Source organism: Gekko japonicus, unplaced genomic scaffold (assembly GCF_001447785.1).
Source record: "Gekko japonicus isolate JY-2015 unplaced genomic scaffold, Gekko_japonicus_V1.1 scaffold47, whole genome shotgun sequence".
In the NCBI taxonomy this organism is placed as follows: Eukaryota; Metazoa; Chordata; class Lepidosauria; order Squamata; family Gekkonidae; genus Gekko; species Gekko japonicus.
The window spans coordinates 593,315-619,909 of NW_015165235.1; the positions used below are offsets into that span (position 1 = coordinate 593,315).

Sequence of the window (26,595 nt, forward strand, 5' to 3'; positions counted from 1 at the left end):
ATTGGGACTATTCTTTGATCTTTGATGCTGGCTTTCTGCAGACTGAATCAAAACCTTTGCCGACTTCAGAACACATTCTTCATTCTCAATCTTAAGTGATTTTTTACCGGGACTTTCACATGTGATGAGATACAGGGAGGATTACTATTAACACTTTTCATTAAAAAAGCAAAGTATACCCCCCCGCAAAAAAAAACCCCAGCCTGTCATCAGAAAAGAATACCCAGAAAGGGAAATTGAAAGTCAGCTTGTTATAGTATTAGACCTAGACCTCGAACAACCAGGTTCAAAACCTCACTCTGTCAGCTTGTGAGTGACCTGGGGCTCACAACAATCTCTCAGCCTAAGCCACCTCACAAGGTTGTTGTTGTGAGAAACAGGCAAAAAAAACCCCCAGCCTGTCATCAGAAAAGAATACCCAGAAAGGGAAATTGAAAGTCAGCTTGTTATAGTATTAGACCTAGACCTCGAACAACCAGGTTCAAAACCTCACTCTGTCAGCTTGTGAGTGACCTGGGGCTCACAACAATCTCTCAGCCTAAGCCACCTCACAAGGTTGTTGTTGTGAGAAACAGGTGTAGGAGGGAAGGATGGTAAGTTGCTTTAAGAGCCTCTATGAGGAAGAAAAACACAATATAAATACATCATAATAATCAAATAAATAATCAAAAGGCCACGCACATGATTCAAGCGAAGACCTATTAATCATACTTTCTCAGAAACAGAAAACAGGAACTTAAATGTTTGACCCATTTAAATCAAAGAACAATTCACATCTTCAAAAGGCACCTTACATCAGTCAAAGCAGTTCGACATGTACTGTCCTTCTAAGAAAGTACCAACAGCTTGACGTAGTGCTCAGAGATACAGATAACAGGAGGCAAAGACTCTGAATTATGATACTGGTAGTTTGAACATAAATAACCCAGGGCAACTAGAAGTAGGTCCACAATTATAGATGACAAACTCCAGTTGGGGCCTGAAGAGCTCCCAGAATTACAACTGATCTCCAGACGACAGTGATCCATTCCTCTGGAGAAAATGGCTGCTTTGGAGGGTGTACTCTGTGGCATTATACCCAGCTGAGGTCCTCCCCCTCCAAAACTCCGCCCTTCACAGGCACCACCACCCCAAAATTTCCATGTATTTTCTAATCCAGAGCTGGCAACCACCCTAGCCACAATGGATCTCCTGGGACTCTTACAATGCAATCATAAGCAGTATGATATTGCTTGAGACTGACACAGCCAGCCACCTGAATCACAAGCAGTGTTACTGCAGTCAAAATGCACTGAAGTCGATGGACTGAGATTGGAGTAACTTTGTTAGGACTGCACTGTCAGTTTGGTACTTTGGAAGAAAACTGAAGTCATCGTCAAAAACGCACATTGCATAAGGCCATGTGAGCCCTTTCTCTGTGATCTTTCCTGACATAACACACTCATAGGAGTTCCCTGGCTGGCCATTTTTTGAAACAAATAGCACCTCAAAGGACCTCTCAAACTCCCTGAACAGTTATGTCTTTGGTTAAAAGCCAGCAAAGGTGGAAGATATGAGTAACTAGAACTGCAGTAAATTAACAAATAATGCAGTCATACACATTAAATAATCAACTTTCAATGTACTTTCCAACTGGACTTTGCCACTTCACAGTTGGGAAGTGCACTGAAAGTGGACTGAAAGTGGATTATTTCGTCTGCGTGACCACAGCCAAAGTGTCCCAGTGTAATTTCAAAAAGCAGCTAATGGTCCCAAGCTTTTAAACAAATGCAGTTGATGGAAAAGCAAAGGACCTTGAACTAGCTGGCAAGTCAAATACACAGCACTTGTGCACAGAAAATAAGGTGGTCCTCCTTCCATTCCTTGAACCATTTGCTGGGAAAGCCATTGGAGGTCAAATTAAATGTTTAATCAATAAACATGTGGGGCCACAAAAAAGAAAAAGAAAAAGCAGACTGAGCATTCTCAATCAGGAAAAAAATGGCTAGTTTCTACTGTTGTAATGTATGATTAAGGTCATTGTAACTGGGGTAGTATGCACTGTGTGGCACTTGGGTATGGTTAACCTTATGACTTCACTATTGTTGCGATTTTTCTACTGTTGCCATGTGAACAAAACAAGACAGAAATCCAGCAAAAGAAAACAGATTAATCATTACAAAAAACGGCAACAGTTGGCAAGGGCTTAGGGACAGGTGTACTACTATGAAGAGTATTTTGTTCACTATTTGAAATGGACTAAATTTCAGAGGTAGTGTCCTCTACATTTGTGTGTGTGTGTATACACGCCCCCCCCCCAGTACTCAATATAATCAGGAAGACGGATATTTGGGTTTCGCTACTTGCCTCATGCTTTCCAGTTTCCAAATGTTTACTTGCTTCTAGATTTTATGCTTTTCTGATAGAGCTGCACCTACCTTTTTATAAAAATGCAGAAGCAAAAATAAAGTATTATGAAACACATGCAGTAAATGGGGCTTTATAGACTCCAAAAGCCATCAAAAGAGAACTTGGGAAAGTTGGAACCATTACTCTCAAAGCTCCATTTACTGCATGTTTCTGCATTTTTTATTTTTATTTTTTGCTCTAACAAAAACCTCACCACCAACACCCCCGATCTATAATTGGCCGTTAAAGTTCCTTTTTGACTGCAATTTTCAACTTGTGCATGCAAATTGATTTCCTCTCGCCTTCTAAACAGATTGTGCTAATGCCAGTAAGAGCAACAGACATTCAAGGGCTGGAGGTTGAATTGATATTTTCCTGAGCTTTAGGTCTAGGCTTATAAAATCTTTTTCACTGTTTCCAACAGGTGCCAGCTATACAGTAAAGTCCTGGTTAAATTTAAATGGCTTGGGAAAACTATGATTCAGTGGAACAACAGCTTGGATGACAAGTGGTATGGTCTAACAGATGGCATTGCTGAAGAAAGTGACAGCGTAGATGTCTTGCTCTGAGTTTGCTATATTCAGGTTTATTTACTGCCTCATTAATTATTATAACTCTAAACAAAACTGCATATCAGATTAAGTTTCAAGCTGCACATTGCAGGGGAGCTCACTGGTAGCCATTCCAACTAGAGATAATTTCAAGTTATCTACTGTTTTGATCCCCATATTAATGGTGCTTTCCCCTTGTGCAAATTGAACCCATGGTTCTTTTATTTCCATATCACTGTGTTTCCTTGCACTGAATTCTTCCCATGAAATATATACTTATCCAACATTTGTCTCAATAGACAGTATATTATAACAGCAAAAATATATGCAAAATTACTCCAAACTGAAGCCCACTAATTTCAACAGGCTTAAGACTAAAATAATCCTGAATAGGACCCAACTAAAGAAGTACAATATCTATCTAAGAAGTACAATATATATACAAACTAGAAGCAAATTTACAAAATCTGCAGCCATACAGAATAGAAATAGTTGGCAAAGATATAAACCAATATTGAAAAACCCGCAAAAAAGGGAACATTAGCTCATTCCCATCTGCACACTGGACATCTGAATGTACTGCAAAGACAACCCATTTTTCACATTATGCTTTTCAGACACAAAAACACTCTTATGTGCCTCTTCTATGAGGCATTTATCCGAAATGCTCACAACCAATACACCCAATTGGCCCCTGATCAGACAAATGAAAACTGCTTCTGAAGCCTATAATTTACAGGTCTAGCTGGAATAGGGTTGCCAGGTCCCCCTTGGCCAACAGTGGGGAATGAGGGGGGGAGTGAGGTTGCCAGATCCAGGTTGGGAAACTCCTGGATATTTGGGGATGGAGCCTGGGTAGGACAGGGACCTAAGTGGGGCGCAATGCCACAGAGTCTACCCTCCAAAGCATCCACTTTCTCCAGGGCGACTGATTTCTGTAGTCTGGAGATGAGCTATTAATCCAAGGGGATCCCTAGATCCCACTTGAAAGCTGGCATCCCTAAACTGGGAACCCACTGTTCTTGTTGAGATAAGGAAAGGCATTCTGACAGGTTTGGATACCATTTACCATCTTTGCAACTGGACAGTTTTAGGACTCAAACAACACTGGAGTTTGTGATTGGCATTCCTGACAATTTGCCTGACTTTAAAAAAAAGAGAGAGAGCTATGGGCCCCCAGTAAAAATTGCAGCCATGACACTGAGAAGGGGGGCTTAACTCTGCACCCCATGCCATTACCATGATCAAAGATGTCCACTGGAGTTGCTTTAAGCCACATCACAGGGGAAAAGACAAGTTTCATTTATTGTATCAGAATTATTATTTCTTAATAAATATTTTATTTATTTAAAATACTTTTCTCCAAATCAAGGGCTCCAAGCATCAGAACTAGAATTAAAAGCAACAATTCAAGAAACAGTAGTATTAAAACAATAAAAGCAGAGAAGCCAGCCAAAGATTTGTACTGCCCTTGTTACCACCCCTAACAATTCAGTCTTGCACCTCTTTCACAAGACCTGTCTGACAGCTTCCAAAACCATGTTCTACATCTTGGGAACAGCCTTGTTGAAAGGACCAAGACCGGGTCACAGTGAAAGGGATGGTTCATCAAATACCTGAGGAAGGCAGTTGACTCTTAAAAACATATGCCCTGGAGACCATGTTGGTCTTCAAGGTGCTCCTGGGCTCCAATTCTCGCTCCATCAAGTATGTAGTTCCCAGGCCATGAAAGGCTTTGATGTTAAGAATTAGCCTCCGGAATGAGACTTGGAAACATATATAGGAACATCAAAATAGGTGTGTAAGACATATAGCACAGGTAACCTGTTATAGCACAGGTAACCTCCGGGACATATAGCACAGGTAACCTCCAGGATTACCTGCTAGAGCAGGGCGCAGATCTGGTGTGCATGACTGAAACCTGAGAGACAGTGGCTCTCTCCCAGTTGACTCCACCCGGGTTTGCGGTCCTTCACCAATAACGGACCGAGGGGAGGGGGGAGGAGTGGCACTGTTCATTTGGGAGGCTTACTCCTACAGGGCGCTCCCGCCATTGAAGCTTGTGGGCACTGAGTGCTCGGACCTGGTGTGGGAAGCCAGGGAGAGCTTGGCTATCTGGTTGGTGTACCGACCGCCTAACGCATCAGCCGACTGCCTGCCATCTCTGGTTGAGGCCGTGTCTGGCTGGGCATTGGAGTTCCCTAGGCTGATAGTCCTGGGTGACTTCAACGGCCATGCCGATGATATGACCTCTGTACCGGCAATGGACTCGGTGTTGTCCATGGCGGCACTAGGACTCACCCAATATGTAACGGCCCCTACACACCAGGCCGGGCATATGCTTGATCTGATCTTCGCGGCGGGGGTTACAGTGGACCGGATCACTGCCTCAGCGGTGCCATGGTTGAACCACCATGCCCTGAAGGCCCATGTGAATGTGTCCCACTGACCCCGTTTGGGCGGCGAGTGTATTTTGGCTTGCCCACAGAGCCAAATGGACACTCAGCGATTTCAGATGGCTCTGCAGGATCCCATGCCCCCTGGTGGCTCGTTAGATGAGCTTGTTGAGGACTGGCACAGCCAGCTCTCGGCAGCCATCAGTGAGATCGCCCCCCCCCAACGCCCTCTGTGCCCTCATTCTAAGCGGGCTCCCTGGTTTACTGATGAGCTGTGGCAAATGAAACGAGGGCTCAGACGACTAGAGAGACGGTGGCGGCGCACCCACGATGAAGCATCCAAGAGCATCATTTAAGATGTTTATGAGATCCTATGAGATGGCCACGAAGTCAAAGCCACGAAGAGACAATTCTACACGGCCGCGTTTGCGTCTGCTAGCTCACGCCCAGCACAATTATTTAGAACTATTTGGTCATTAACAGAGCTGCCACAGGGCAGGCCAAACGACAGGGAATTGGACATTGGCTGTGAGGCTTTTGCAAGTTATTTTGCAGGTAAAGTTCTGCTCCTCCGCCACGACCTCCCGGCCAGTTGAGACAGTGAGCAAACGCGAGGCTCCATGCACATCTTCTAGTTCCATTCTGGATTATTTTAGTCCACTCAGTCTTGAGGAAGTTGACAGATTGCTCTCAATGGTATGCCCAACCACGTGCAGCCTTGATCCATGCCCTTCATGGCTTATAAAAGCTAGTCATGAGGGGCTACGAGGTGCCCTCAGGGACATTATCAACAAGTCCTTCTATGAGGGGCTGTTCCCGGGGGCACTCAACGAAGCGATGGTCCTGAAAAAATCATCACTGGATCCGGCTGAATTGGCCAACTATTGGCCGGTCCCCAATTTGCCCTATTTGGGCAAAGTACTGGAGAGAGAAGCAGTGATTCAGTTGCAGAGCTTTATGGATTACACTTCCATGCTGGACCCTTTCCAGTCTGGCTTCTGGCCGGGTCATGGGACAGAGACGGCACTGGTCGCTCTCACGGATAACCTCCGAAGGCATCTGGATTGAGGCGGTACGGCAGTACTGGTGCTGCTGGATCTGTTGGCAGCGTTTGACACCGTCAACCACCAGTTACTGATCCACCGCCTCGCCGACACTGGAATTCAAGGGCTGGCCTTGCAATGGCTTGTCTCCTTTCTATAGGGTTGGGGACAGAGGATGGCATTAGGGGAGCAGACGTCCCAGAGGCACCTGCTGCTGTGGGGTGCCTTAAGGGGCGGTGCTATCCCCGATGTTGCTTAACATCTACATGCACCCCCTTGGCCAGATTGCCCAGAGGCATGGGCTGGGGTGTCATCAGTACGCTGGGGTGGGCTGGGCTGGGGTGTCATCAGTATGCTGATGACATCCAACTATATCTGTTGTTGGGTGGCTGGTCCAACTCCAGCCCTGATTACCTGGAGCGGGCACTTCAGGATGTGGCGGGCTGGCTTAGACTGAGCCGATTGAAATTGAATCCAATGAAGACAGAGGTCCTGTGCCTGAGTTGGAGTGGGTCAGGGATAGGGATCCCACTACCAACCTTCGGTGGGGCGCCATTGGTGCCAGTGCCAAGGGTTAGGAGTCTGGGAGTAATCCTGGATGCCTCTTTAACAATGGAGGCCGAGGTAGCAGCAATCAGCCATCTATGGCTGATTAGGCAGTTGGCTCAAATGCAATGACCTAGCATCAGTGATCCATGCAATGGTCACCTCGAGATTAAATTACTGCAACGCTCTCTACATGGGGCTGCCCTTGTCCCAGATCCGGAGGCTGCAGCTAGTGCAGAATGCTGCAGCCAGGCTGCTGATGGGTCTCTCTACATGGGACCATGTCCAGCCTGTGCTGAGGACACTGCACTGGCTGCCTATAGCGTACTGGATTTGGTTCAAGGTGCTGGTTTTAACCTTTAAAGCCCTATATAATCAGGGGCCTGCCTGCTTGAGGGACGGCCTTTCCCCACGTGTGCCCCAGAGAGCACTGAGGTCAGGGTCGCAACACCACTTAACCCTCCCTGGACCGAAAGAAGCCAGGCTGAATACCACCAGAGCCAGGGCTTTCTCAGTGGCGGCCCCATACTGGTGGAATGAGCTCCCGGAGGACATCAGGGCCCTGCGGGACCTTTTACAGTTCTGCAGGGCCTGTAAAACGGAGCTCTTCCATGAGGCTTTTGATTAGGAGCCGCCACTGGTGAATGTGCCCTGGAACATCTTCTGGCTTGAAACTTAGAACATCTTCTGGCCGGAGACCTTGCTGGATGCTACTCCTATCATTGGGTGTGATTTGTATTATCGTCATCATCTGTTGGTTTTTATCTGTAACTGTTGCTGTTTTAACCAGTCTTGTATTTTTAACTGTTTTATCGCTGTATTGTTTACGTTATTTTAACCCTGTTAGCCGCCTTGAGCCAGTGTGTTCAGCAAGGTGGGATATAAATAGAAATAATAAATAATAAATCAATTATTTAGAACCAACTGAAGTTTCTGAGATGTCTTCAATGGCAGTCCTACAAAGAGAGAATTATAACGGTCTAGTCCGGAGGTGACCATAGCATGGATCAATGTAGTTAGATGAAGCAGAAAAAGAGTAGGTTTTTATACCCTGCTTTTCTCTACCCCAAGGAGTCTCAAAATGGCTTACAATTGCCTTCCCTTCCTCGCCCCCCCAGCAGGCACCTTATGGGGTAGGTGGGGCTGAGAGGGTTCTGAGAGAACTGTGACTGACCCAAGGTCACCCAGCAGACTTCATGTGGAGGAGTAGGGAATCAAAAACAGTTCCCCAGATTAGAGTCCACTGCTCTTAACCACTACATCATGCTGGCTAAGATCAGCTGACAGATCTATCACAGAGAGATGAATCCCATATCAAGTAGGCAACACAGTTCCCTCAGAAGCTCTAGCCTTACCAGCCAGCTTCACCTCCATCTTATCAGGAGTTGGTTTCAGCTTGTTTATTTTGGCTGTCTTTCTACCCTAGTAGGATTTAAAGCAGGGGGGGGGGGGTAGCTGCAGAATTTTCAGTCAGGGAAACATCATGAGGAGAAGAGACTAATTTTCCTCTCAGTCCTGCCCCTCCCCCAGCTGCTTGTTAAGGCCAGACAGAACACTGGAAATTCTTGTCAGAGACGTCACAAGGCTCTTTCATGTGGCGCTTAAATGGTAAAGAGAAAGCAAAAAGCAAAGGACACAAAAGGGCCAGTTCATGCATCAGTAACTTGTGCCAAGCTGAGTGGTTCAAGCACTCTCAAGTGGCCAGTTGCAAGGAGGAAGTAGTGTTTGACTCACCACATTCAAGGACACCAGTGATGCATCTAGGCAGCAATTCTGTGCAGCAAGCTGAAAAAAAGTGTCCCTACTTTCCAACAGTGTTACACTATAGCTTGAATTTGTGTGGCTGACCACTCACAGGGCTTACTAGCCCTTCCAATTTTTTTATGCATCCTGAACATTCCCTCCCACCTAAACCAACACATTCCTCTTCCTATCTAAATTAACACTGGCCAACATTCTAACTCTCCGTACATCCAACCTCTCTCAGTTTTAATCCAGTTTAAACATCAAATCATAACTAATTCATTTGTGAATTCCTACTTCAAGTTCTATCCTAACGGTCATATTGTAGCTTCCACATGGGCAAAGCAAAGCAAATCAATACCATGCATTCTCTAGAAGACTAAATATTTGAATTCCTGTTTATTGATTTTTAAGTCAATGTTTGCTTTTGCTGTTTATTTTTGCCAAGGTTCTGTTACTTTTGGCCCAAGAGGGCATCATTTAGAAGTCTTATGAAATGTTGACAAGTTGGTGCCAGAAGTTGCCCCAGGAGAAAATGAGGATTGCTAAACAAGGAGATTCAATGTTTTGAACAAGCAAAATTTCCTATAAACTGTGCTGACTCTCTATTAGCTGGAGCCTCATCAAAGTCAACTGCAAAATTCTTTCAACATCAGTGGGACTAAGGTTTGAATTCAGACAAATTCCCAGTGTGTGAATAACACATGGGTTCTTCTAGATGATCTGGTATTACCCTACCATCCAAAACAAAATCATCTTAAGGTTAATTGCCCCATTACAGTCACCACTGCAAAACAGCCAGGGATTGATTCTGGAGATATCATCTGAACAGTCAACAATGCCTGGAGACTGTCCCTCGATGTCACATTTAAAGAGAAGCTTTAACTTCTCACTTGTCTTCCTCACCTAATTTTCCCAGACAACTGAGATGGAGAAAATTAGCTGAGCGATATAATAAGCAGTAAAAGCCTAGCCTGATCTCATCAGATCTTGGAAGCTAAGCAGGGTCAACCCTGGTTGATACTAGGATGGGAGACCACCAACGAATTCCAGGGTTGCTCCACAGAGGCAGACAGTAGCAAACCACCTGTTTATCTCTTGCCTTGAAAACCCTATGGGGTCGCCATAACTTGGCTGCAATCTGACAGCACTTTACACACAAAAGCCAATCACCCAGCACAGTTAACTTGCCATCAAGGAAAGGATAGAGAGTGAAGACTGCCTGGGCGATGTCTCCAAAATCAGGAATATTCAGAGTCCAGCTATTTGTAACACAGTGGGTGCGTTCAGACGGGGCCTTTCTGCCGGCATAAACTGCACCGGTTGGCGATCAGACTCACCATTTTGCGAATCCCTTGGGAGAGGTTTGGCGTGTTGCTGGCGCTCCGATGGCAAAGAAGAGGCGACTGGTACCGTAATCATTCTAAGAACTGGGCAGAGGGTCGTGTTAGAGACTATTCGGCTATGTGGATGAGCACAGATATTAGAAGATTTACGGCTGGATTAGAGGACTATGGATAGACTGGGCTAGAGCGGAGAGGAGTGGATGAGTGCGGACTGACAGCTACAGACGGTAAAGTGAACTAATTTTGGATGCCATGACAGAGGTTAGAGAAGGAAGATACGAACCTGAAGTGATCTGCTGGACTTAATTTTTGAAGACGGGAAGGTTGAACGTTCAGAAGAGTGCTCAACCCTCCCCCCATTACATTTAAACTTTAAAGGTAAGGACTTACCTTTAAAGTTTAAATCCCAACCTGGCCTCCCTTAAGTCCCGGACTCCTCCGGGAAGGTAAACTAAGGGCTTTTGCTTTTTTTTTTTTAAACAAACGCTCAGGGTGAAGCTTCGCCCGAGCGCATATTGCTTAGAGTTAAAATAAAATGGCAGGGGAAAGCCGGAAGCCTCAGGCTTCCGACGGAAATGGGGAGAGGAGGCAGATGTGCCCCGTCTGAACGCCGGTAAGTACAACGATTGGAACCGGCACCCTAACCGATGTAAAGCCCCGTCTGAACGCACCCAGTGGGTGCGTTCAGACGGGGCATTTGCAACGGAATAGGTGCTGGTTGGAATCGGTGTACTTACCATCGAACATCAGCCTTCCGTCCCTAACCATTGCAAAGAGCTTTAAACCGTTGTATTCTGCCACTAGGTCCCCAAGTGGTGGTATCCTGAGTGCAACGGTTGTAATCGCTTTACCCCCCATCTGATCGCTCTCCATCGTTGCAGAGCCACTTCCGTGGGTTTTCGCCCACCATTTTTTTTTAAAGGTCAGTGATATGCGCTTGGGCAAAGCTTCGCCCTGGCGTTTGTTTAAAAAAAGAAAAGAAAAGGGCCTTAGTTTAGCGTTTCGGAGGCGTCCGGGACCTCAGGGAGGCTACTTTGCTCTTTAAACTTTAAAGGTAAGTCCTTACCTTTAAAGTTTAAATGTAAGACAGGGGTTTTTGCACATGCGCGAAGATCGCCATTCTGTGGATGGCTGCCTATGTGCATGCTCAAACGGAGTTAAAAAAAAAAAAACGCCGATGCCCACTGCATGTGAACAGGCATACAGCGATGGGCTCCGCAGACAGGAGGTAAGTGTGATCGCGTTTCAGCCGGCATAAACTGCACCGGTTCCAACCGGTACAGTTTATGCCGGCTGAAATGCCCCGTCTGAACGCACCCAGTGAGTGCCATGGGTAACCAGGCTCTGGGAACTTGGACTCAGGCCCTTCTCTACAGAATGCACCATTGAAAATACTAGCCAACAGCAGATGTAGAACCTCAGAACCTCTAGAACATAACCAACATATATCAATTTCTGAGAGATAACAGTTTTGAAGAAAAAAAACCTTTACTTTTTGTAGATTAAACTCAGTGGAATATTTTCAAGTTATAAACTACAAGGCAGAAAAGCAAATTATAAAGAAATTATTTTAGAAGATATTTTAAGTTGGTATTACAGTCAGTCGTCATGATTTTCACCAATTAAATCTCAGAGAGGAATCTTATGGTCCAGCTTAGAGCATCGTTCCTATAACACACTTGCAGTGATTTAACTAACTGGGATTGTATGGTCTCCGCAAACACTATGAAAAGCTCAACAATCAAAAGCACAAGGACACAATGTAAGAACCACCAATGCCGGTCGATGTCTACAGAAATCCTAGCAACTCTATTATGACATGCCAAGCACTATGTTACTCCTAGCAATGCTACTAGCAACCACAAACAGAAGTCAACAATAAACATGCAGCAACAGCACTACTACTGTCACGAAGACCAATAGTTACAGCATGCTACCGGAGGTTCCCCCCCCCCGATGATATAATCAAACACACTGAGACACTACCAGCCATAAATAATGGGAGTGGGTACTACCACTGATCTTCCCGTTCTGTGCAGCTACCATTTTGTGTGAACAGGGGTGATGTATGTATTTATCATGCACATACAGCTTTAGTACATGCAAAATGATTGCTGAATATTTCAAGCTGTATGCGCATGTTAAATAGATGCACATCAGGAGGATTTTGTGTAGCACATGCACCTGTTATGCACTGTTGGTAGGCTCCAGTCCACATGATTGTAACTTCTAAAAAGGAAGAGCCTACCATGCCTCTTCCGGCATAGCCCAGGGTTAGGGGATTGCCAGACTCCAAGTGGTAGCAGCAGCAGCAGCAGCAGCAATACAAAGAGAGAATCACGGGAAAGAAGTAGAAAACAATACAAAAACACAGTGATTGAATTTTACGAACGTACTCAAACGTAACTCTTAAACGTATCTTAAAGTTCTATTCACAATATACAATCATAGATCACAAGTGCAAGAAGAAATAAGAAATACAATGTATATTGCATCATTCATGTCAAAAACTGCAATACCAAATCTCAATCAGATAAGGATCCATGCACAATACTTCCAAAGGCTTCAACCATGAGGAAGCCTTTGAGAAATGAAAAATATATATGCTGGCAAATTCTGTTAGATGGATTATTGCTTTTCTATAATCTGGATGTTTATGGATACATCAGACATGGAGCATACAGCACTTTAAATCTCTAAGGATGCATTTGAAGATATTTATGCACTTTAAATCTTTAAGAAATATTCGAAGAGACATCTATTCAAAGAATAAGACAGCTATTATTTCATGAAGCACTTTATTGTAATGATATACAGTTTGTGGACTGTCTGAAGCCTTTGCAGGTTTTGACATGAATGATGCAATATACATTGTATTTCTTATTGCACTTGTGATCTATGATTGTATATTGTGAATGGAACTTTAAGATACCTTTAAGAGTTACATTTGAGTACATTCGTAAAACTCCAGGTGGTGGATGGAGATCTCCCACTATTACAATTCATCTCCCACTATTACAGAGACCAGTTCACCTGGAGAAAATGGCTGCTGTGGAAGATTTATAGCATTATACTCCATTGAAGTCCCTCCCTTCCCCAAATCCCACTCTCCACAGGCTCCACCCCCAATATTCCCAGGTATTTCCCAACCCGGAGCTGGCAATGCTACCCAGGGTATGGTTGAGGACACATGATACAGCAGCCTTGCTGGTTAGTGCCTAGATGGGGGGAGTCTTCTGGGACGCCCAGGTACACTGCATTGAATTCCATGACAAAAGAAAGGAAAAATATGAATATACTAATATAATACATAAAACAAATATATATATATATATATATATACACACACACACACACACACAGAGGGACATGGCTTTCCGAAAGGAAGAGATCATATTCCAAATATTCAAATTCTAAAATTTGCCCCCCTCCCCCAAGCAAGTCCTAATAAATTTGTTGCATGGTTTCAGAAGCTGTAAACAATTTTGCAGCCTTGACTAAGAAAAAGCCATCCTGGCAGGGTTTTCTAGTATGAGGATGTTATAACCTTGCCTCAATACGAACAGATTTGTCCATTCCCGTAAATGGAGTGGGGGGAGAATACTGCGTGGGCACCCTTTCCAGGGGAGAGAACGTTTCAAATGGATTGAGGAGATCAGAAAACATTCAGCTAGCAATTTTACCTCACTTTTATGAAGGGACCTAGAAACATCCTGATGAATTGAGTCAGGATTTCTAAGAATCAAGCTGAACTATAAAACTCAGCTGGGTCTGAGGCAATGTCATAGTCATGCTGAACTGTTATAACAAAGTGAAGAAATGACCATCTCTCTGGGCTTTTGACTTCTTGATAAAGGCACTTGTGAAATATGACCCCTAGTGCGCTTAAAACCTGGAATTCAGGCCATACCCTCCTGCCAGAGTGGGAACAGACTAACACGAAAAACAGGGTGTGAAAGGAACAGTTCCAAATGTGACAGAGAGAAAGAGAGAGAGAGAGAATGACTGAACTGAGTTCTTGGAACTGTTTGGTATGAAAGAGCCTTCAACACAGTAGGAGGGAATTACTGCTTAAGTGGGGATTGATGCTGCATTGTCTAGAACAGGGGTTACCCACATGGTGTCCATAAGCGCCATCTTGCCTGCCAAAGGTTTTTAGAAAGTGGACAGGGCCAGGTGGGGCTTCTGCCCAGCAAGGCTTCTGACTGACACTGGAAATTTGATTGGCTGTGCAGATTTTGTAAAATGCTGCTTTGGCAGCAGCTGCTGCAGCCATCACGGCACAAGGATCTTCACTGTGTGACTGAAGGTAAGCTGTGGCAGCCATTTCGTGGCTGGCTCTCCCTCCTTAAACAGCCATTTTGTGGCTGCACCCGCTACACTATATACACACAGAATTTGAAAGATGCCCACAGACTCAAGAAACTTGTGGATCGCTGGTCTAGAAGTTTCATCCTACTGCAATCCATGCTAGAATTATGGGTATTTGAATGAGGGCATTTCTGGAGCAGGTTCAGAAAACTATGGGCTCACTCCAGAAACAACAGTAAGCCCCTGGTGCAAAGCAGGGGAGGTGTTTTTGCTTCCTGTCCCCCCAACTCATGCAAGGTGTGTGGGAGGAAGTCTTTTGTCCTGGAAAAATTCTCAAACCCAAAAGGGAAGGGAATAAAAATACAAGTCTTTCCTGGATCTGCAGGAGGACTACACTAGATTTCCCCTCATATCTGAAGCACTCTGATCCAGCATTATCTATTCACCCAGGTAAGATTTTTTAAAGCTATATGCATTACAGTTTCACTACCTTCCCTTCAGAGGATAGGAGTAAACCGCAGAGATCATTTTTGGCTTCCATAATACAAATGACACAGTTTGGGGAGAATGGAATAAAACCATTTTCCCTTCAGCCAAAACTCAAAGTGATGCCCAGAGTTTCACCCATCCCTCCCTAAAGGATACCCTTCACTGTGCTCAATACATGCAAACATTTAATAGCACATATTGCAGAAGAAGATTGTTGATGCTACTGAAGCAGACTTGTCACAGCCGTCCGTCTCCAGCACCATGGACCATTCCAAACCTTGTTCCCCTTTTCTTGAGAAAAAAAAGTACTACTACTAATAATAATAATAATATCTTTCGATTTATTAATCGCTCAGTCCTGCAGAGCTGCTGGCTCTGAGCGATTTACAGTTACACATATTCACACGGGACTACCAATGATTCATAGGGGTAAAGGAGGACAACATATAAATCTTTTAAATTGCACATGTTTGCAGCCGACGGGGACTTTGTTCAGTTGTAGGCTTAGACGTGTTCCAGACGGCATTCACTCGGCTTGGCTTGATGACATCAGCTTTTTCCAGGACTGCTTCAAGTTGCAGCGCCGCACTGCCACCACCTGGCCGGATCGGCCCATCGCAGGCTTCTTGATGCCGAGGAGATCTTTCCAGACTGCCGAGCTTACGAGCTGGACATTCCATTTCACCGGCTAACACCTCCCCCCACCGGGGGGGTTTAGTGTGTCCACCCTCTCTAAGGAGTGGTACCCATTTTATCTACTCGCCGAAGCTTTCAAACCGCTGGGTGGACAGCGAGCTGGGGACAAGGCTGGTAGCTCACACCAGCACGGGCTAGAACTGACAGCAGTTCTGTTCAGTTCCGATGTTACTGTAACCAGAGGATAAATCCTCTGTGCCACCGCTCCCCTATACCTGGAAACAAGGTTGTAAACTGAAGAAAATGGCTGCAATCAAACAGAGCATTTATTTCTGCAAAAACACGTGTTGGACTCTTCTACAAATCTCTAATTATAAATCAATTTTGGTTTATTTTTTTTCTCCCTGTTTTTTTTTCTCCCTGTGCTCCAGCAGGGCTCCACATCCAGGGGAGTGGTCAAGTGAAATCAACTCTTGCATTCAGTCCAATAAAAAGCAACACAATCTGAACTCACAATGCCACCTGTTGCGGATTGACAACCGTCTGTGTGTCCAGCAGAGTCTACTCAGTACAGTTTGTTGCCAGGACAGACAGACAAGAAAAGACGGAGCAGGTGGCTAAGAGGAGGCGTTGAAGACTGAAAAATCTGTCCTAGCTAGGACATTGCCTCCTGTCACTCTGTCTCTCTGCAATGGCCACAATGACATGAGGCTCCCTGTATTAGCTATTCTAACTTAACAGAAGGGCAAAAAATAAACAAACTCACTTCTTATTGTATTATAACTTTTTTTTTATAATCTCCCATTTCACAATAGCATTTAAGAATGACCCCGAACTCTCTCCATCTAAGATTACAGATGCGGTACCTTCAAAACAAATTGATTCTTGGCATCCCTTTCATTTAACTGGAAAGCTAAAACTGTGCAGTGCCCAATTACAAGTGACATCCAGCTTTGGCACACTCCATCTGTATTCATGCTTCTTATTTCTGAATACAATATACGTATCTGAACATAGAAAGCGGCCTTCCACCTTTCCAGATCATTCCACCTCACCCAACACTGTCTACTCCATCTGACCATGGCTTTCAGATAAATCTTTCCCAGGATCTGCACCTCAGATTCTTTAACTTGAGGGTGCCAATTGTTGAATTTAGGATTTTCTATGTGCAAAATGTGTACTCTACCACTGAGCCATGACCCTACTGCAAACCTGCACTTGTTGATTTAACTGGCCCTAAAAGTAAACGTTTTCCATTCCATTAAGAATTCTTTTAGCAGCATAAATGGTACATTGCCTTAAGAAGCATCCAACTCACATAAATACTCTGTGCATGCACTTCCTGCTTCCTGTTTTCAGAACCACGTTAAAAATGTACGTTTCCCCAGATATTTTGTTGACTTTGTTGTTCAGTGACTATTGTACCTAGTGTGTGTTTCTTGATTCCTCCCTCACGGCATCTGGGTTTTAATTTTGTTATTGTTTTAAACTAGCTATTGTTAGTGCGTTTAAATCCTGTTGGTTATTGCTGGAGTGGCTGATTTTTATGAGATCATTTTAATAATCTATTTTGCGACCTGTTTTTCCTGGGGTTTTGTTGCTTAATTCATTTTCTAGTCTTAATTAACACTCAAGCAAGAGACAGGAGGAGGAAATTTATGAGTAAACAGGGCTGGGCTTTGCAAGAATTTGGCTCTTTTGTAATGAATTAATTATATGTTTACTATTTACAAGTAGAGCAGAATAGATTTACAAATCTGATGTCCTGGTTGTGCCTTAAGCACTGGTTTTACTTTTACGCACAGATTCTTTTTTTCAGCTGCCTAGCCCAATATTCTTAATGCTGGGGAAAAGATCAACAACCTCAGATATGCAGACGATACCACTCTAATGGCAGAAAGTGAAGAGGACCTAAAGAGCCTCTTGCTCAGGGTAAAAGAGGAGAGTGCAAAAGTGGGCTTGAAGCTCAACATCAAAAAACTAAGATCATGGCATCCAGCCCCATCACTCCTTGGCAAATAGAAGGGGAGGTCGTGGAAGTAGTGACAGACTTCACATTCCTGGGATCCCAGATCATCGCAGACTGTGACAGCAGCCATGAAATTAAAAGACGCCTGCTACTTGGGAGGAAAGTGATGGCGAACCTAAACAGCATGATAAAAAGTAGAGACATCACCCTGCCAACAAAAGTCCGCATGGTCAAAGCAATGGTATTCCCAGTAGTCATGTATGGCTGCAAGAGTTGGACTATAAGGAAGGCCGAATAGATTCTTTTGAACTATGGTGCTGGAGAAGACTCTTGAGAATCCCTTGGACTGCAAGAAGATTAAATCAGTCAATCCTAAAAGAAATCAACCCTGACTGTTCTCTGGAAGGCCAGATAATGAAACTGAAGTTCAAATACTTTGGCCACCAAATGAGAAGGGAGCACTCATTGGAGAAGACCCTGATGCTGGGAAAGACTGAAGGTCAAAGAAGACGGGGACGGCAAAGAATGAGATGGTTAGACAGTGTCATAGATGCAACGAACATGAAATTGAGCAAACTTCAGAGGACGGCGGAAGACAGGAAGGCCTGGTGTGATCTGGTCCATGGGGTCTCGAAGAGTCGGACTCGACTGTGTGACTGAACAACAAAGCCCAATATTGCACTGGGAGACAGTTTTCAGAACTAAACATTTAGAACTGACATACTATAACAACATTGCCATCACACTGACATCAGTTTCACTGATGCCTCAAACCTGCAGAAGAGGACTGGGGCTGGAAAGTCAAGAATTTAGAGTGTCAGTCTACAATCTAGAAGGCTGAGTTTGAATCCCCCACTCTTGCAATGAAGCTTGGTGGATGACTGTGGACCAGTTCCCCCCCCCCATTTAACCTCATAGGGTTAAATGGCGGAAGATAAAATAGCAGAAAAAGAACAATGTTTGTCACGAGCTTCTTGAACAATATGCAGGTCTTAAAATGCACCAGACAGAAAAATATGTAACCAAATCAAATATGCAACTACATTTTTACTGCTTACATGGTATGGAAGTTCTGGCATAAGCCTCAACTTCCAATGTCCATAGTTTTCATTTCTAAATTGTAGGAACCGTAACCTTTCTCTTAAAGATTTTCTGAAGCTAGAATTCAGTGGCATTGGTGTTTATCTGTCATTAAATAGCTTACCGTTTTTAACTCCTTCTTTTGGAAACATTATTTGGGACTCATTGTCCTCATCAAAGCATACTTAGTTGGCTGCAGCCCCTGTTTTGCACAGCGTGACATTTCTTCCACCAGTGCTTTAGGTCTTTGTCATTAAGTAATCATGTACAATACAAAAGGTACAGTGAAAAAAACCATTCAGGCTGAGAACCTATGATAGCGGCTTCAGCACTTGAACCACCAATCTAGCTATACATCTTTCTTAAGTCCTTCAGATTCCTTTGATTTTTACGCTTCAGACAATCTCCTCTTGTCTTTTCTTGTTATCTCTATCTTTTTACCAAGATTGAACCATAAGGAACTTTTTACTAAGATTGAACAATAAGCAACTAAGTTGGTTCGGCTGCATTTTCTTGCACTGCTTTCTATTCTCTGCATCATGTCTGCTGGACCCCATGAATCTCCATCAAACTCTCTGGAAGCTCCTCTAAACCAACAGTCTTGTTGCAGTAAGATCTACCCTGTTATGTTTTCTTGATCCATGGTTAAGAACATAAGAACATAAGAGATGCCAATGTTGGATCAGGCCAAAGGCCCATCCAGTCCAACACTCTGTATCACACAGTGGCCAGAAATACCATGCCATCAGGAGGCCCACCAGTGGGGCCAGGACATTAGAAGCCCTCCCACTGTTGACCCCCCCCCAAGCACCAAGATGACAGAGCATCACTTGCCCCAGAGTCCCTATCTATACCTTGTGGCTAATAGCCACTGATGGACCTCTGCTCCATATGCTTATCTAATTCCCTTTTGAAGCCATCCATGCTTGTTTCCATCAGAATCCAAGACTCTCTAGAAGACCAAGACCAAACAACATAGTTTGCATTCATAAAAAACTTCTTCTTTTTAAAAGATGCATATTAAAATTAATGAGCAAGCCCATAGGTCAAGGGGAAAAGCGTGCCCTTTTCATGCATAATCTCAGATACAATTCTTTGTAATGAACCTTAAGCATCAATGCTAAAGGCCTCTGTAGAAGGACATGGAGAACTGCTGCCTGCCATGGCAGACAAGACTAGAGAAAGTGGATCAACAGCCTTGCACAGCATAAAGCCATTTCACATACATTTGTTTCAGAGGACAGGACTGTGGCAGTTAAAAAACCCCAACAATAACAGTCATGTAGTTTCCTCTTGGCTCCATTAACATTAGCTTTCCTTACAAAAACAATTTTCCAGGCCTCTTGGTTGTCAAGAAATCAGGACCAAAAGTCTGCAGGCTAAGCCGGTTTAACAGGCAAAACTGCAGACAGTCTGTCTGAAAGAACCGTGCTCATTTTCAGCTCTTTTACAATCCACTTGCATATCATAAATGTCAGATAGAGCTCATTTCTGAAATACCATGATTCAATTTTCATACGTTAAGGGGTGAAAATAAGCAACTGTTTCACTCCCACCGAACGTTCCTCAGCTGTTACACAGAAATGGCTGGAGAACACCGAAAGGATGCCGCTGAAAAAAGCCTCCTGTGGCACCTAATTTTCCCTCCCTGTTGTAACATGGGTCACTGTGAGGATTTCTGATGGTGGCCTATGTGGAATGTGGAAGGGTGAGATTCTGAATGTGATTTCCTGAAGCCACATGGTGAGTACCCATCAAACATTAACACAAGAAGAGGATGTTGCCACAGAAAAGATGCTCTGAGTGAGCCCACGGAGCGTGCTACACTGTGGACTGGAGGGAAAAATAGTTGAATTGGGTATTCAGTCACAGCTCTGATCTTCGCTTGTGCCCTTAGCCTTTGAAACTCATACCCAAACTCCTGACTTCTGTTTTTTATTTTTTTATTTTTTTTATTCTGATACAGGCTAAATACTGGGCTCAACAGTGAAACATGGAAAAACACAACAAATATACAAGCGTTGTGTTCTTATTTGTGTCACCATCAACATTTTGCCAACAGCAAAACTCATTCAGAACACAGGTGTTCCCCAGGGAAAATTTCAAAAGTCAGCTATTAAAGAATTTTGATAGGACTAGCAATATTTCTCAGAAGAGAAGGGCCTTGTACATCCAGGTTTTTGGTAAATATGTTATTGTAGGTTCACGGGAAGTTCCCAATACCATGGAATAGTGACACTGACAGCTATCAAATGTGAGTCTGCATAATATCAATAGAGATAAAAAATAACAGCAGCAGAGTAACACCTTTCTAAGTCCATTGACATCAAGACAGGTGTTGTAACTCTGCCTAGGATCACACTGTTAAAGAGAAAAAGCAGGCAACACTGCATCTTCAGTGTCCTACCTGAATGTGAGATGCCTGTATTCAAATCTCATCAAAACCAGAACCTCACTGAGATGACCCTGACACTCCAACTCAGTTTCCCTCTGTAATCTAGAAGTATCAGAGACTTCCCTTAAAGTGTTGAAATGACAAATGAAATAATACTTTGAAGCACTAGAAGCACCTTCCTCCAATAATTAAAAATAGGACACCAACACATGAAACTTCCTTGTACTGACTCTAATCATTGGTCCAGCGAGGTCAGTACTAACTACTCAGACTGGCAGCAGCTCTCCAGGGTATCAGGCAATGTTCCCTCTAAGCTGTGAAGTCTTGTGAGCAAAAATTCAACTTTGAGAGCCAGTTTGGTGTAGTGGTTAAGTGTGCGGAATCTAATCTGGGAGAACCAAGTTTGATTACCCACTCCTCCACTTGCACCTGCTGATGTGACCTTGGGTCAGTCACATGCTCTGGCATAGCTGTTCCTGAAAGAGCAGTTTGCGTCAGAGTTCTCTCAGCCCCACTTACCTCACAGGGTGTCTGTTGTGGGGAGGGGAAGGGAAAGGAGTTTGAAAGCCGCTCTGAGACTCCAAGTGAAGGGTGGGGTATAAATCCAATCTCTTCTTCTTCTTCTTTGTGAGCTACTCGTGTAAAAGTTTTGAGCGAACAATTTGACTACTGCATGCATTAGTTTGCTCTGGAGCCATCCGTCCTGAGCTAAGACAAAAATGTGTGAGCCAGAAGCTAAAAAGCTGTGAGCTAGCTCACACTAACTCAGCTTAGAGGGAACATTGGTATCAGGCAGAGGTCTTTCACATCACCTACTACCTTTTTTAACTGGAGATGCCAGGAACTGAGTCTGGGTCCTTCTGCATGCCAAGCAGATGCTCTTCCACTGTGTCAGGTCAAAGTTTTTCACATCTCCTACATATTGCTTTTAATTTGCAAATCCTAAAGACTGAATCTGGGGCTTCTGCATGAATAGCAGACGCTCTAGCTTCGGGGCACAGCTTCTCCTTATTAATATCCCCCATCAATAAGTAAAATTGCAATACATGAAAACTCACAGTTCCCATCTTAAGATAGCTGCAAGAGTCAATCTGAATACTCTGAAGCAAAACTTGGGAGAAAATGAGTGTGCCATAATTTCTGGTAAATAGAATGCTCCCACCCCACCAAAAGAACCATGATGATACAAAGTATTAATGGAATCATGAAACTCCCAAAATAGCTAATGAGATTCCAGATAGAAACCAGTGCAAGATATCAAAGCTGCAAGTAAAACAAACAACAGAAGGACAATGGCAACAAAATAATATACTGCAAGAGATTCTGAATAGAACTACCCCTTCTTATTGAGAATGTACGTAGTCAGCTTGGTGAGATCCATTGAAAACAGAAGTACAGAGCTTGCTGACTTTGCTGAATAGACTTAAACACTGATCCAGTACGAAAATGGCTTTTCAAAATACGAGTAAAGAGACAGATAACCCAAATGGTTTAGATGCTATACAAAAGATGCAATTTTCCTGAGAACAATGCCAAGAGATACCAGAAAATGAAATTCAACGGGCAATCAAAAAAGCCTTAGAGAGACTCTATGATAAGGAGCAGAACATTCAACCGGAAACTACAACCAAGAGGGAAGACACACACAGACAACAGATTCAAGCTAAACAGGACTTCACTCAAGATGATTCAGCTCATGGAATGACCTCCTCAGCTAAAGAAAAGGCAAGAAGCTACATAGCACAAAACAACAGATCCATGAAAAGCATGCTAAACTTTTCAACTTTTGAAATGGCAAATGAAAATATACAAGATTCATTGCATGGGATGATCTTTTGAGGCAAAGAGAACCCTCCAATTTCTGAAGTGGAAAGAGAGAATATACTTTTGTTAGAAGCTAAAACAGAGCTAATGGAATCCTCAACTACTTTAAGAATGGAATATAGATGGGAAGAAGAAAAAATCTTTCCATATATAAAGAGAAAAGGCACAGAATTATGACTGAAATGAAAAAAGACTACAGAAAAAGAAGAAAAGGATCAAGTACTATAACAAAAATGATAAAAGGAATCCTAGCTTATGTGTAATTGACTAAAATGAGTTATAGTTGAAATTGAATCAATATAATAGTAAAGATGATGATTGCTAACATAAATATAAAACAAATACTAGATGCCAAAATATGAGTTAATAGAAATATGATATAATTCAAATATGAAGATTATTAATGGATATACATATCGCTGTAACTCATTAAGAAAGAGTATAATAATTTGGATATTGATAAACTTTAACATAAAGTGATAATACCTTATTTTTTATTCTTATTTATAGTATATTCTCTTTTATATGAAAATAGAAATATGATATAACTGGAATATGAATTCTGATATGTACATCAAGATAATGTAATGGTTTAAGTTACATGAAAAAAGAATTTATAAGAAGGCATAGATGACTCTAATATAGTAATAAGTACATCATAACTGAAGTTAAATTGGAAAATGATATTCTCTTCTGTTCCTGTTTCTATTTACATACTGTTTTTACTTCTAAAGGATAAGCATGAAGTTGGTTAGCATATTATTCTTTGATTATATATAGTAGAAACAATAGTAGTCTGTTTAGATATATTAATAGATGGAAACTTTTAATAAGGATGAAAAATAACCAATAGTTTGAATTTTTGAAAATATATACTAGAAATATTAGTAGTTTATTTAGACATGTTAGTAAGATAAAGTGTTGCTAAGATGATAGTCTTTGTTATGGTAAAAGTTTAATTAACATTGTTATGTTATGTATGAGAAATTTGAGTAGATACTATGACAATGTAATACTCCCGCTTTTTTATTCTTTCTTTTTGAAAATAAAATATTTCTTATAAAAAAAGAGAATGTATGTGGTTCTGAGCATGCTGACAATCTGCAACACTCAGCGAAGGAAGGGGTGAAGCGTACACACAACAAGCAGCAAGCCTTTACCTGTTTATAGAAAATGGAGCAACAGTCTTGATAAGAGATGCCTTCGCTCCCACTTTCGCAGCTTCCACAGCTCCTCGTCCCCTGTACTGCACGGTTTCTCCATAGCTGACATAAGGTTGGTTGTAAACAACAATCTTGCCTTTTGCTTCTTTAGCTCTTTGGTGCAGCTCACCAAAGGAGGCCACCACTAAGACTTCAGCTGTAATGCCTGGAATTGAAAAATCACTGGAGTTATGGATGGGTGCAGGCCAAAGATGTTACTTGGTGCCCGACAGGAAAACATCAAAGTGACAGTTTGCACCCTGCCCAGTTAGTGACCTCAAGATGACCCCGCCCAATAATCAGCATGGAGGCCCATGTACGTTGCACAGAGGTGGACTGCTTGTGCACAGTTTTTATTCATTTTACTGGGACTTGTACAAGAGAATTTTCTAGTAGAATGTGGCTCCGTGGGTTCTGTCTCCCACTCTGCTGCCCATACAAGCACCCAAAGCCATCACCTGGCCTCACCTTCCTTATGGTATTGATGCTTAGGAATACAAAATGTGCTACAACTTGCCTACTAGGGTTGCCAACTTCACACAGGGAAATTCCTGGAGATTGAGGGGTGGAGCCCAGCTGGGTATGATGCCATACCCTCCAAAGCAGCCATTTTTCCAGGAGAGCTGATCTCTGCAATATGGAGATGACTTGTAATCCCAGGAGATATCCAGGCCCCATTGAAGGCTGGCAAGCCTAATGCCTGCATCTATTGCATGTATTCATAGACAAGGAAGTGGTAGAGTACAGGAAGCCTGGGGATACATCTGGTCTGCCAAAACTCTCTCCCAGAAGAGTTTTCGCCTCTTGGTTGACCAACTGGCAGCACACTGAATTCTGCTTTTGGGGGGATGAGGGTAATAATAATCAATAATAATTAAAAGGGTAGATTATGTGGCTTAACAATGTGCATGACTACAATGATTTGTACATGTTTTCAAAACATTGTCATTATACTGTGTGGGTTTTTGGTTTTTTTTACCTTGCTGCTGAACAACATGAACAATTATTACAAAGGGCAGAAGCCTCCAGGGAAACCGTCTCGCATGAGAAACATTGAAATGAATCCAGCATCTTTCTTAGAACACAGTTTTTAGCCATGATGTACAAATCCTTTCTTTAAAAAAAACACCAGAAACATGATTTCTTTTTAAAAAAACAAAACAGAAAGCTGACTGCAGAAACAACTGTCAGTAAGCTTTTTGAAAAAATGGAAATCTCCCACTTATGAATTTCCAGTACAAACAAACTGCTCTGTGAAGGCAAGTGAAACCTCTAAAAGCATTTCCACTCTGCTTACCCGTTGGCTGGGAGAGCAAATAAATGTTTATAGGTAACGCTGGTAACCATTATTTTAAACTCTTTTTTTGCCTTCATCGCACATAAATTTTCACCGAACATTTCATTTGGGAACCACATTTCATGGCTTTTATGGAATCATTCACAAGATGACCACAACACTTAAGATCCAATCTTGCGGATTCGTTACAGAGATAAGTGGAAACTATTCAACGATGAGAACTAGACTTGGCTGCTAAATATAGAAGTCATAATGGATGCCTGGAATTCCACCTCTATGCATTTCACCTAGAAGCCACAGAACACATCAGTAAAAGTGAAAAGCAAGTTTTTCCCCATAGACTCTGGAAAGAATGAAAAAGAATCAGAGCCTGTCTGAAACTCTTTCATATAATCCCAATTGCAGTCTTATCTGGGTACTTTTAATCCACAAACCAAACATTTGTAGAGTTCTATACACGATACCACCATGTGTAGTTAGCTGATGCTTCTGGCTCCGAATGCCCTCCAGAAATTATTCCAGCCATATTTCAATCATAGTTCCTCATGAGTTACACACACGCATATCCACTTGCTTTGTACCAGCATAGTTCAGAATCAGATATACACACAGAAATGAGGAGCTGGTACAGCAGAATACCTAGCAGTACCATCCTAAGTCCACACATTCCTGGGAGTAAGTCAAATTGAGTAGACCCAAGTATGATTCTAAGTAAACCTGCTAAGCAGAGTTACACCTTTCTAAACCCATTTACTTCAAATAGGGTTGCCAGCTCCAGGTTGGGAAATGAGAGCGGTCCTGTGGAAGGTAGAATTGGGGAGGGGAGGGACTTCAACTGAGTAAAATGCCACGGAGTCCACCATTCAAAGCAGTCATTTTCTCCAGAGGAATTGATCTCTGTCATCTGGAGATCAGTTGTAATTCTGGGAGATCTCCAGGCTTTACCCAATGATTAGAGCACTGGGTAAGTCTCATTTAGAAACGGGCATTGCTGTGGCTGTGAGTGATACTTGAAGTTTCGTTTTCCTTTCATGCAGTTCCTCATTATAAGGTGACCTTGAGGAAGAATGTCTGATTTCAAATGGTCATAGAATCATAAAATAGTATCATAGAATCATAGAGTTGGTAGGGACCTCTAGGGTCGTCTAGTCCAACCCCCTGCAAAATGCAGGAAATTAATAAATACCCCCCAAACACCCTCAGTGACCCCTGTTCCATGCGCAGAAGTTGACAAAAAAACCTGCTTCCTGACCCCAATTAATTGACCAATTTCAATATAACAAATTTCATAAAGGATCAAATCCCAAGATCCAGATGTGTCCATTGTTGCATTGCACAGCTGCATGATTTCTAAGAAGAATTTTTGTTGTGAAATTAAC

The 26,595-nt window shown here is 42.9% G+C and overlaps 1 protein-coding gene across 1 annotated transcript in view; it reads right to left on the bottom strand.

Moving 5' to 3' along the window:
- The window catches only part of CPQ (carboxypeptidase Q), a 245,742-nt gene that overhangs the window by 179,426 nt on the left and 39,721 nt on the right, over positions 1-26,595 (bottom strand). The window contains exon 4 of the mRNA XM_015409855.1: positions 23,878-24,085. Coding sequence (XP_015265341.1) covers positions 23,878-24,085 — 208 coding nt within the window. The remainder of the gene's footprint in view (positions 1-23,877; positions 24,086-26,595) is intronic.